Genomic DNA, 13,175 nt, shown 5'->3' on the forward strand with positions numbered 1-13,175 from the left:
GAAAATGTGCAGAATTTCACAAGTTACTTCATGTTAAAGATTAAATAGCTCTTAATATGAAAAGAAAAATGCACTGAGCTGTCACCAACGTCTTACATTTGCAAGTATGCCATCTAGTGGCAGAAAAATGACCAACACAAATCACTCTTTTTTTTGTGTGTGCGCAGTGCATCAACTAAATTTTATGAATTATTATGAAATTATTATATCAATGACTAAAAGATGCAGCCATATTTCTGTTAGTTTAACTTATTTTCCACTTTTTTGTTAAGAGTATGAAAACTTATAATAATTATAATATTTTTATTGTATATAAAATTTGCGATTAATTTTGGAGTTAATTCATGCGAAAATTTTTAATTGTCTGACACCCCTAGTTTTAAATCATTAAGCTCAACATTGATTTTTACACACAATAGCAATAATTTATCAAAAACTACTAGTATTGGTACTTGGTATCTGTGAGTTGAGTACTCATGCTGGTGTCGGTCTGAAAAAAAAGTGGTATCAAACATTTATACTGTTTAGTTTTAGTGTACGTGGTGCATTCAAGGACTGTCAACAAAACAGGATGTTTCAATTGTAGATGAAAAAAATACACAAATCTAACAACACCAAGATTGCTAATTTATGCAATTACAGGAGTCTTTTTAAGAGTGAACTCCAGGTTGGCATTTTTTTATTTCAATTTGAATTATTCGCTTTTTTTGAGGGAACATTTCCCAGCGCTTGGGCCAAAGCCATGTCTAATATTAGAATTGTGCTTTTGGCGCCATCTTGTGACAGCTACAAGCAATTTCAAACCATTATGGGTGGATGTCAATTACCCAAAAAGTAATTGCATGGGTTCACTGTACAAGGTTTCGAGGTAGCACGAAAGGGCATCGTAATCTTTTTTTTTTTTTTGGGGGGGGGGGTCCATTTTTCATTTCGTCCATTCCAGTCCATTGAGACGTGTCCATTAGCAATTTTGCTGGACTTATTCTGAAATGACAGAAGCTTTTCTCTGCTTAATGAGGCCGGAATCCAAGAAGGGTTTAAATGTCAAGCTAACTCGCGGAATTGGCAGCAGCCTGTATACCGAGCGTTGTCAAAATTGTTCTTGAGAGAAAACGGAGGATCGAGTTAGTTGGCGTTTGCAATAAAGCGAATGCAAATAGTGTGCCGTGTTCTCTGCATGCATTAACAAAATGCTTCCCGTTGGCTCACAAATCTCGGGAAATAATACTCATTGAAACTGAGACATGTGCCACCAAATCAATTTAGCCTTTGAAATCAAGCGAGCACGGGAAGTGGGGCCGTTGCCGTGAGACGCGCTTGGCAATCACTCACATTCTGCAGCAGCATAAGAAGAAGAATGGGGGGGGGGGAGCACAGAGGAAATCGGGACTTTGCGGAGTTTGCTTCATTTGGATCGAACCCCATAAAACTAATTGTGTTTGTGTTGTTAGATAACCCTAACCCTAACCGAAAATCGTTCTCTTGCCAATTTGCCTCATGATGCTAGTTTTATTTACCCAATGTTTTGTCTTTTTAGGCACGGTTTATCCTCTGCATTTAGAGCAGCATTTCCTTACTCCGCTAAATAACCCAATTAGAATCCTCCCTGGAGGCCAAATTAATAAAATACATCATCTATTGCTGTAATATCAACAGATATTAGTGCGGGCCCGACTTGATGTGCGTGAAGAGGCAAAAAACAGTCCCAAGCTATTAGGGGTGGGAAACCGTCTCACGATTCGATTCCGATTTTTGGGCCTGCGATTCGATACAGAATCGATTTTTGATTCAAAATGATTAGATTGACAATGATTTCTGCTTCAATTTAAAGATGTGCAAAGAATCGTCATGGTCTACTCCAGTCTGACTCGCTAATGCTAGTTAGCATGCTACTCGCGGCACTTTTATCACTCAAAAGAACGGCCATTCATACAAAACACTTCAAGAATGTATACAGAGGAGCATCTTAACATTATTCACCGGCATGTGCTCTGCCTATGCTGCAAATAAAAAAAACTTTTATTGTAAAAACTTGATTGATTGATTGATAATGTGGCTTCAACTTAACTCTTTGACTGCCAGACGTTTTCAGAAACGGGATGTCGCCAGTGCCAGCCGATTTAAGCATTTTGACTGATCTTTCAAGGTCCACAGAAAATTTTGTGTTTGGACTATGGAAACACACATACTAACAAATGAAAGATTGGACCCTCATCTTTCATCAGAAAAAAAAAGTTTGTTTCTACCTTATTCCGTTCTTCAGTAATCAACAATAGAAAATGGTTAGTTTCACCTCTGTTTTGAAACAAACGTCTTTTAACGTCTTTGGCACTCCTCCATAGGATTTTACTAAACGTTATTTAACGTTTTTGGCAGTCAAAGATTAACAGTGCATTAGAACCACACTGCCCCTCAGTGGCGAAATCCTGTATAACACAAACAGCGCTCCCAATAAAGGCAAACACAAACAAGGGCAAGACAGTACAAAATAATTTAAATCAAATCGATTTTGAGAATCGCAATTCTTATGAGAATCCATTTTTTGACAAGTAACCCCGGGTTATTGAGTGATTTAGTTTTAAGTATATAAGCTGACAGTCTACTCCTGTGCCTGTTGTGCCAAACATCAATTACAATTATTCAAGCAGAAACTCTACTCTTTGTGAAAGTGAAAGTGAAAGGGCAGTGACTGCAAGACCAATCTTCCTCGTTATCTCTGTACGAGTATCGACCTAGCAATTATTATTCATCTGTTTTTCTCTCCTCAAAGTCTGACCATTGATCTGAAATAGACGGAGAGTGTGTGTATTTACTAATAGGTTTTGATCGGACAAAAAAAAAAAAATAAATTCCCCCCGCCTTTTTGTCAACTAGGCACAGAGAAGGTCCGACAGGCGCTGGGCTGCAAGCACCTCCACGTGGTCAACCCCGACTGGTTGTGGAGTTGTCTGGAGCGCTGGGAGAGGGTGGAGGAGGCGCTTTTCCCGCTCAAGGAGGACTACTCCAAGCAGCCATGGTACAATTGCTGAGTTGAAAAGCAAACGGTTTTTAGTTAACTGGATTGCTGCTTTTTTGTTGGCGTAGTTGGGATTGGCGTTTGGCAGCATTTCCTTGATCGAAATTTGGGGGGAATTAACTCATTCACTGCCATTGACGGCTATAAACGTCAAAAATTCATTTGAACTATTTCTATTAGTTCAATTTTTTTCCACTTTAGTTAATAACAGTATGAAAACCTAGATTTTTTTTTTTGCACATTTAGAACAGATATGAAATTTGTGATTAATCGCGAGTTAACTCGTGAAGTCATGCGATTAATTACGATTAAAAACTTTAAATGCCCGACGCCCGAATTTTTTATCATTTCTTTTTCTTTCTTTTTTATTCATTCACTGACATTGGCGGCTATAAATGTCAAAAATTCATTTGAACTATTTTTTATTTATTTTTTTAATTCCCATTTTTGTTATCAAGAGTATGAAAACCTAGATTTTTTTATTGTACATTTAGAACAGATATAAAATGTATGATTAATCGTGAGTTAACTAGTGAAGTCATGCAATTAATTACAAATAAAAAAATTAATCGCGTGACGCCCAGAATTTTTAATAAACTTGTCTCTCTTTTTTTTTTTGATCGCGTCAGGCGATTCGATTTTTTAATTGTAATTAATCACATGGCTTCAATAATTAACTCACGATTAATCACAAATGTTATATCTGCTCTAAATGTTAAATTTTTTTTTTAGGTTTTCATACTCTTATTAACAAAAGTGGAAAACTAATAGAAATGGTTCAAATGAATTTTTGACGTCTATAGCCGTCAATGGCAGTGAATGAGTTAAATATGCTAATTTGAGTGTGGATATTGTTATGTGGCCACACTTTAGCATTTGCTCTGAGAAATGTACGTTTGTCTGCGCAGACAGTTCTTCGAGCCCATTGGTGAGAAAATATCGCTCTCAACACACCTCACGCAACATAAAATCAAATTGTTCCGGATAACCTTTTAGAAACGTTGTCGCTGAACTTCCCTCGATCCTTCTGAATTCTATTTTCCCTCTCCTGGTTGAAGGAGCAACACCCCGGCGGCTTTCCTCGACAAGCAGGGCTCCCGGCACAAGCCCCTTTTCCAAAACCCGCCCCCCATCCAGCACAGAGCTCCACTCGCGCCCCCCGAGGTTCGAACCTACGACCCTGTCACCGGGAAGCTGATTCGCAAGGGCCCTCAGGCGTCGCTGGCGGCGCCTTACCTCCAGGCACCTGATCAACAAGAGCAGTCGTGTCTCAGGTACTTTGTGTATTGTTCAAAATGGCGCTTTGTCTTTGTTGCATTGACAAAAGACTTATTCATCACGCGTCTTAAATACTGTATGCGGGTTTGTCCACCAGGTCCCATTGACTTCCATTCATATAGCTTACTGTGCAGATACTGTACTTCCCCAAATGACTCCCAATGGAGACTTATACGTTTCCTTAGCCACTCCGTATGGTAGTAAAAAGTCACACTTAAGTGATTATTTGTTGCATGTCTTCACTTTATATCAGTGCGGTACATTCAGCAGTGGCCATTTCCCTCACATTTCATGATAATGAGCTACCATGAGGGGAAAAAAAATAGGATGAAGTAATTCAAGGATTACAGACGCAGCAGATTTGCATCAACTTTGATTCTAATCATCAAAGAAGATTTAATTAACTGGGAACTTCCTTTTTCCGCTTTGCATGAGATTTCCATATTGCGTAATCTCGGCCTTCGCTATCACTTTCAGTCTCTGAAGTCAACCCTAAACTAAAAAAAAAAGAAGAACTAGTTCGTCCAGTATTTATTTAGCTTACTAACATTTTATTGTTCAGGGGCGCATCGAACAGTCAGCAAGATGCGGCAGCGGGACCCAGCCAGGATGACGAGTCGCTGGGGCCGTCGCGTCGGAAGCGTCAGCAGAGCATGTCAGAAACGATGCCGTTGTACACTCTTTGCAAGGAGGACCTGGAGAGCATGGATAAAGAGGTAAAAACAGGCCCCGGGACTGCGCTGATTTGCTTTAAGGTCGGTTGCTTTGACTTGCGTAATGGGTATTTTTCTAGATAGTTCAAAATCATAGGGTGTGCACACTTTTGCAACTAGATTATAGTCATTTGTTTTTATTCTCCCTTTTGAAAATATATATTTTTAATCAATTGAGATTTTGCACAGTAGCTCATTTGCTCCCAAAAATTTATTTAAAAAATTGCCATGGTCCCAAAAACGTAACTATATGTTTTTTTAATTTTATTATTTTTAATTTAAGCTAGCGCATACAGAAGGCTTTGATGCGGCCTCTGAACTGCAGAGAATATTTGAATCAATAATAGTTATTACAAAAACGGCCGGCAGGTGGCAGCAGAGCAAAAGAGATCAACCAGGGCCATGCTGCAAAAAGACTCCTTAACCCAATGTTTTAAACAAATGTGTGAATAATGATGAAACTTTGCTATATTCTAATGCTAATTGATGCAAAACAGAAACAGATACAAATATACTTTTTTTTCTGATGAAAGAAGAGACTCTAGTCTTTCTTTAGTAGTTTCCAATTCTGTGTTTCTATAGCAATAGAACACAATATTCTGTGGGCCTTGCAAAATCAGTCAAAATCCAGTAAAACAGGAGCAAAGGAGGTTGCTTCAGTGAAAATGGCTAGCTGTGAATGAGTTAATGGTGGAAACAAGTTGTAAGATTGTTTTGGGGGGTCATGGTCTCATTTCATATCACAAAACCTGGCATTTGATCAGGGGTGTGTATACTTTTTATATCCACTGCATGTTTATCTTTCAGCTCAGTCACAGGTTGCACTTTTTGTACAGGAATGAGAGTTAGTTTCATTAAATGTGCCCCAAGGACTTGGATGTCATTCTAATTGGTCATGGTTTGACTGAATAGCAAACAGCCAGCGCAACTCATTTCAAGTAACTCATTTAAAGTTAATTTGGAAACTGCTGTGCCATGCCTTTCCTTATTTTTATTATTTTTTTCCTTTTTCTTCAACAGGTAAATATTTAAAGAAATGTACAGAATGCAAGTACTGAGCTTAATTCAATAAGAGTTTTATATACTTTTTTAAAAATCGGATATATTTATTAGGGGTGGGAGTCTTTGAATGTCTCACGATACGATTCCGATTTTTGGCTCTCCAATTCGATTCAGAATCGATTTTCGATCAAGAATGATTTTTTAATTCAAAATGATTTGATTGACAATGATTTTTGCTTCAATCTCTAGATGTGCAAGATATTGTAATGATCTACTCCAGTCTGACTTGCTAATGCTAATTAGCGCGCTATTCGCGGCACTTTTATCACTGAAAAGAACGTCTCCACACTGGGGAAGAAAAAAATTTTTTTTATTGGAATAACTTGATCGTGACTTTTTCCTTCTACTCTCTAATGTGGCTACAACTTAACATTGCATTAGATTGCGCTGAACCACACTGCCCCTCAATGGCCAAACTGGGAACAACATGAACAGCGCTCCAAATAAAGGCACACACAGACAAAGGAAGGACAGTATAAAATAATTTAAATAAAATCGATTCTGAATCGTGCTAAATGAGAATCGATTTTTTTGGGCACACCCCTAATATTTATAGCCACATTGTTTATCATGGGTGGTTTTCTAATTACATGCAATATTTTGCACTTTGTCATTGCGAACATTGACTTTCCTGCCGGCAATACGGTTTGAAGAAACATGTCCAAATCGCGCCCATGCTTGTGATTATTTATCGTCACAGGAAGGTGGTTAAATTGTTTTTCTCTTATTAATCTGGAAAAATGTCTCCTCATTGCATCTGATATTAAGATGAATGCCAGGGAGACTCAAAGTGTGTTTGTGTTGCAGTTTTTTTTTTTTTTCTACTCGATAACTATAATAGCTTTCGAGGATGTTGCTATGGCAAGCCTCGGCCTCGGCTGTGAAAATGATGTCACTAATGTTGTTCCATTATGTCCTTCCACTGAGATATCTGCTGGATAATCTGTCCAATAATTGTCGCTCCGTGTGCATTTTTATTTATCGATGACGCACAAAGACCTGTCTTGTCTCTCTCTCTCTATCTTTTTTGTGTGTTTTTTTTTTTTTAGTACCACCGCTGTTATTAATTAGCACTGTTGTGTACATTGCCACGGTGTGATGGACATAATTAATTTGCGCCGTAATTAAATGCCAGGCTAATATAGCACTAGTCAGAGATGGAGTTGGTTAATGAGGTGTTCAGTGTTCACGCAATGCTTTGTTACTGAATCGCTACATTGCACTCGTGTAAATGTGTTTTTTTTTTTTTTTTTACATGACCATAAAGTCAGTGTCGTTCATGTCGATGTGTTAATGTAACTGTTATTTTCCTCTTTTACGCTTCTTTAACTCATTTACTGACATAAATTCATTTAAAAAAAAAAAAAGATTATTAAAAATTAAAAGCAAGAGGCGATTAACTTTTTTAATTGTAATTAATTGCATGACTTCACGAGTTAACTCGCGATTAATCGCAAATGTTTCATCTGGTCTAAAGATACAATAAAGAAAATTATAGGGTTTCATACTCTTGTTAACAAAAGTGGGAAAAAAATGTTAAACTAATAGAAATACTTCAAATGATTTTTTGACGTTTATAGCCGTCAATGGCAGTGATTGAAAAAGAAAGAAAAGATTATTAATAATTAGGGACGTCAGGCGATTCAAGTTTTTGATCGTAATTAATCGCATGACTTCACTAGTTAACTCGCGATTAATCACAAATTTCATATCTGTTCTAAATGTACAATTAAAAAAAATTCTAGGTTTTCATACTATTGTTAACAAAAGTGGAAAAAATGTGAAACTAATAGAAATAGTTCAAATGATTTTTTTTACGTTTATAGCCGTCAGTGGCAGTGAATGAGTTAATGACACGTTAACATCTTGTCATTCATCGTATTGTGGCCAGGAGATGTTTAATTACTCAGAAAAGAGGCAATTATTCTCCAATTTTTTACACAAAATTTTACATAGAGGTTTTATTCTTTAAAAAAAAAAGTGTAAGTATGCTAAATAAGGTGATGGTAATGCACCACAAGTATTTGCCAACTGCCCAAAATAAAGTAGAAAAAGAAATGGAAGATGAAAAAAAATAGTAATAGTAGTCATGGCAACTCAACTTTTCACGGCAATAACTAGCTCACTTGTTTAGCATGTAGCATCCGCCACAACAAGGATCGACTATTTAGTTAAAAGCGGAAGTTTTGACTCATTCGCTGTCATCAACATGATTAGCGAACAGGGATTTTGGGTGCCACACCACCCATCCGTCTGTTTTCTACAGTGCTTATTCTCACAGAGGTCGCAGTTAAACATTTCCTCCGAACATTTGAGAGAATGACCCGGATGAAAGGGTCCTTTTGCGCAATCATTGCATTTCAAATGTCACCTGAGCTTAAAGGGCAGTCTGTGACATTCGTAAATGTTCTCCAACTTGAGGGCACAAGGAAAACGAGCCGGTATTTAATTGAGTGACTCGAGATACAAATCGGGGAGTCTGGTAAATGTCGCCAGTGGTGACGTGTCGTTGACGCAGATGTGACGCATAGCTTTACCTGGCAAAAGAAACGCTGTAATGTATTTAACTTGCTGTAAACAGAGGTGGCAAACCAAAGTCTGGAAAGAGAAAACCCTGCCACAGTTTGGCGTGAGCCCCTGACGCTAGCCAGCTAGCTTGCTCCCTGGCAAGTAAATAAGCACCATGGGAGCTTGCTAGCTCCCTAGCAGGTAAATAAGCACCATGGGAGCTAGCTAGCTTCCTAGCAGGTAAATAAGCACAATGGGAGCTTGCTAGCTCCCTAGCAGGTAAATAAGCACCATGGGAGCTAGCTAGCTTCCTAGCAGGTAAATAAGCACAATGGGAGCTTGCTAGCTCCCTAGCAGGTAAATAAGCACCATGGGAGCTAACTAACTCCCTAGCAGGTAAATGAGCACCATGGGAGCTAGCTAGAGAGCTAGCAGGTAACTGAGCACCATGGGAGCTAGCTAGCTTCCTAGCAGGTAAATAAGCACAATGGGAGCTAGCTAGCTCCCTAGAAGGTAAATAAGCACAATGGGAGCTTGCTAGCTCCCTAGCAGGTAAATGAGCACCATGGGAGCTAACTAGAGAGCTATCTCCCTAACAGGTAAATAAGCACAATGGGAGCTAGCTAACTCCCTAGCAGGTAAATGAGCACCATGGGAGCTAGCTAGAGAGCTAGCAGGTAACTGAGCACAATGGGAGCTAGCTAGCTTCCTAGCAGGTAAATAAGCACAATGGGAGCTAGCTAGCTCCCTAGCAGGTAAATAAGCACCATGGGAGCTAGCTAGAGAGCTAGCAGGTAACTGAGCACCATGGGAGCTAGCTAGCTTCCTAGCAGGTAAATAAGCACAATGGGAGCTTGCTAGCTCCCTAGCAGGTAAATGAGCACCATGGGAGCTTGCTAGCTCCCTAGCAGGTAAATAAGCACCATGGGAGCTAACTAGAGAGCTAGCTCCCTAACAGGTAAATAAGCACAATGGGAGCTAGCTAACTCCCTAGCAGGTAAATGAGCACCATGGGAGCTAGCTAGAGAGCTAGCAGGTAACTGAGCACCATGGGAGCTAGCTAGCTTCCTAGCAGGTAAATAAGCACAATGGGAGCTAGCTAGCTCCCTAGAAGGTAAATAAGCACAATGGGAGCTTGCTAGCTCCCTAGCAGGTAAATGAGCACCATGGGAGCTAACTAGAGAGCTATCTCCCTAACAGGTAAATAAGCACAATGGGAGCTTGCTAGCTCCCTAGCAGGTGAATGAGCACCATGGGAGCTAACTAGAGAGCTAGCTCCCTAACAGGTAAATAAGCACAATGGGAGCTAGCTAACTCCCTAGCAGGTAACTGAGCACCATGGGAGCTAGCTAGCTTCCTAGCAGGCAAATAAGCACAATGGGAGCTAGCTAGCTCCCTAGAAGGTAAATAAGCACAATGGGAGCTTGCTAGCTCCCTAGCAGGTAAATGAGCACCATGGGAGCTAACTAGAGAGCTATCTCCCTAACAGGTAAATAAGCACAATGGGAGCTTGCTAGCTCCCTAGCAGGTGAATGAGCACCATGGGAGCTAACTAGAGAGCTAGCTCCCTAACAGGTAAATAAGCACAATGGGAGCTAGCTAACTCCCTAGCAGGTAAATGAGCACCATGGGAGCTAGCTAGAGAGCTAGCAGGTAACTGAGCACCATGGGAGCTAGCTAGCTTCCTAGCAGGTAAATAAGCACAATGGGAGCTAGCTAGCTCCCTAGCAGGTAAATAAGCACAATGGGAGCTAACTAGAGAGCTATCTCCCTAACAGGTAAATAAGCACAATGGGAGCTAGCTAACTCCCTAGCAGGTAAATGAGCACCATGGGAGCTAGCTAGAGAGCTAGCAGGTAAATGAGCACCATGGGAGCTAGCTAGCTTCCTAGCAGGTAAATGAGCACCATGGGAGCTAGCTAGTGCCTAGGGCTAAAGTCAAACTGTGGCAGGGTTTTTACTTTCTGGACCTGGATTTGGCACCTCTGGCTTTAAATGTAATATCGTTTTTCTGGATTATTGTTTTTTGAACAGATATGGGAAAAATATTACTCTAGAATCCAGGTTATCACTGTTTTTAAGATTTTCATATTTTCCAATCATGTTGTGGATTGTTGTACGCCTATATTTCCTGAAGATTTTCAATCCAATTCCAAGTTCTTTGAAAGCCAAGCCGTTTGTTCGTAGTAGCTATTGCTGACTTGTTCAGTTAAAAACTTCACCTGGAAAGTTGAGTGCAGCGGTTTTCAGTGTTTTGCGAAGGGATTAACGGGATCAGTAATATGGAACTTGCACGAATGAACGACTCGAGTGTTCGACACAACACGTCAATGTTTGTGTAACCACCACAGGACGCCCTCGGAGACTCGACTCATTAAAGAAGGCAGCCTAGTCATCACTCAGGCTAATATCGATCTCACGCATCCGAGGTTTAATCCTTGTCTGACGGGTTAGTGTGTAAGAGTGACGTGATGCATCTCGTGAAGTAAACCGTAGATCTTCCCGTGGGGTCCAATTGCTAGTGGTCCTGTCACAGGTTCTGGCCCCGTTCATCTATCATGGCACCTCCAACCGATCTTCTTGATGTATGTCCTCAAACTTGGAATGCTATGAATATTTCCATGCTCTCATTTCAATTGACACAGTTTGTGGCAACTGATTGTTTTCATTCTTCAATAAGTAATTAATTATCAGATTAATCGACAACTGTTTTAACTAATTTACTGACATAAATGTATTTTAAAAAAAAAAAAGATTATTAAAAATTTAAGGCAAGAGGTGATTAAAATTTGTAATTGTAATTAATCGCATCACTTCACCAGTTAACTCACGATGAATCACAAATTTGACATCAATGTACAATAAAAAAAATCTAGATTTTCATACTCTTGTTAACCAAAGTGGGGGAAAAAATTTAAACTAATAGAAATATTTATAAAAAAAAAAAAAAAAAATACGTTTATAGCCGTCAATGTCAGTGAATGAATAAAAAATTTAAAAAAAAAAAGGAAAAGAAAAGATAAAAAATTTGGGGCGTCAGGCAATTAAAGTTTTTAATCGTAATTAAACAAACATCTGTTTTTATTTTGGAAAACAATGACCGACTTTTTTTTAAATCACTATACGAATACAAATTATTAAATAAACACCACACTGGTTAATAAACAGTAATCACAGGGGAAAAAAATGCTTTTGTAATACACTTTAATGCAAAATTAAAATGAATCAAATGAGTCGATTAATCGATTCTAAAAATATTTGATAGTGACTCACTTTTCATTGGATAGTGCTGGTTTGGGCTTCCTCGACGAGCCCAGTTATTTCACCAAACCCTTCTTTATTGAAAAAATAATCCCTGATTGCGCACAAAATCTAGTGTCATCATTTTAATACTGTTTGACTCCGCATAATGCAAAGCGGTACCGCAAATCTTGGATAACGAGGGATGACACGACATTCACAATCCCTGCGGAGTTCTTGTGTTCTACTCAAACATTTCCCGTCTCGTTTTGTCTTTTGATGTAGCAACAGGCGGTTGTTTTGAGTTAACAACTCCAGTCAGCCCTCCCACCTACACAAGGTAGCAGCATGGCCTCGAGTTTACCCCGAGCTAATGAAGAACTAAGATGTATGTTTTCTTGTCTGCCTCTCCACTTTTGATTCATATCACATCCCTCCGGGGGTCGGGTAAGCCTTCCCGTATAAATACCAAGGCCTTCCTCCTGCAGCAGCATTAAACGACTCCTTGCCAACTTACCAGCTCTTCATACCTTTTCACAAATGAAGTCAGTATTTCAGACTTAAAGCCAGATAATCCCTCTTCAGTGGGCGTTTGTAAAGATGTCAGCCCGGCGAAGACTTATTTCACAGTCACCTGACGGAACAAAATTGGCAAGGACATATGGTCCCCGATTGGAACAGTCCTGAGCTTGGCACCTTCCCATTCACTTCTACTTTGTGCTGTAATGGTGCATTTAGCTGAAAAGTAAAAAAAAAAACGGACGTCAAATTATAATTTTTTTCCCAAGTGAATACTAATCGGTGAATATGTCACCGTTGCTCAATCCAATATTGATGCCTTCAATTTTAATGCCTAATTCTAAAGGAATTCGTCCAGCCGAGCTGATCGTGCCATTGGATATGAAACTTGTTCTGTAGGTGGTTGTTAACTCTTTGACTGCCAAAAACATTAAATAACGTTTAGTAAAATGCTATGGAGGAGTGCCAAAGACGTTAAAATAAGTTTTTTTTTTCAAAACAGAGGTGAAACTAACCATTTTCTATTGTTGATTACTGAAAAACGGAATAAGGTAGAAACAAACTTTTTTTTCTGATGAAAGATGAGAGTCCAATCTTTCATTTGGTAGTATGTGTGTTTCCATAGTCCAAACACATAATTTTCTGTGGACCTTGAAAGATCAGTCAAAATGCTTAAATCGGCTGGCACCCACGGCATCCCTTTTCTGAGAACTGGCAGTCAAAAAGTCAGTTAAATTTCACTCAGACATATAAACAACAAAAAAAAAAAAAGTCCATTTTCCACAAATCTATTCCAAACAATACAGTAAAACCAACTCGCAGCAAGAAAGTTGCCTCAA

At 39.2% G+C, this 13,175-nt stretch overlaps 1 protein-coding gene across 1 annotated transcript in view; it reads left to right on the forward strand.

The window, feature by feature from the left end:
* Positions 1–13,175, forward strand: part of ctdp1 (CTD (carboxy-terminal domain, RNA polymerase II, polypeptide A) phosphatase, subunit 1) — a 42,399-nt gene that overhangs the window by 7,443 nt on the left and 21,781 nt on the right. The window contains exons 9-11 of the mRNA XM_077548448.1: positions 2,875–3,016; positions 4,075–4,290; positions 4,857–5,010. Coding sequence (XP_077404574.1) covers positions 2,875–3,016; positions 4,075–4,290; positions 4,857–5,010 — 512 coding nt within the window. The remainder of the gene's footprint in view (positions 1–2,874; positions 3,017–4,074; positions 4,291–4,856; positions 5,011–13,175) is intronic.

The sequence above is a fragment of the Vanacampus margaritifer genome, chromosome 17 (assembly GCF_051991255.1).
Source record: "Vanacampus margaritifer isolate UIUO_Vmar chromosome 17, RoL_Vmar_1.0, whole genome shotgun sequence".
Lineage (NCBI taxonomy): Eukaryota > Metazoa > Chordata > Actinopteri > Syngnathiformes > Syngnathidae > Vanacampus > Vanacampus margaritifer.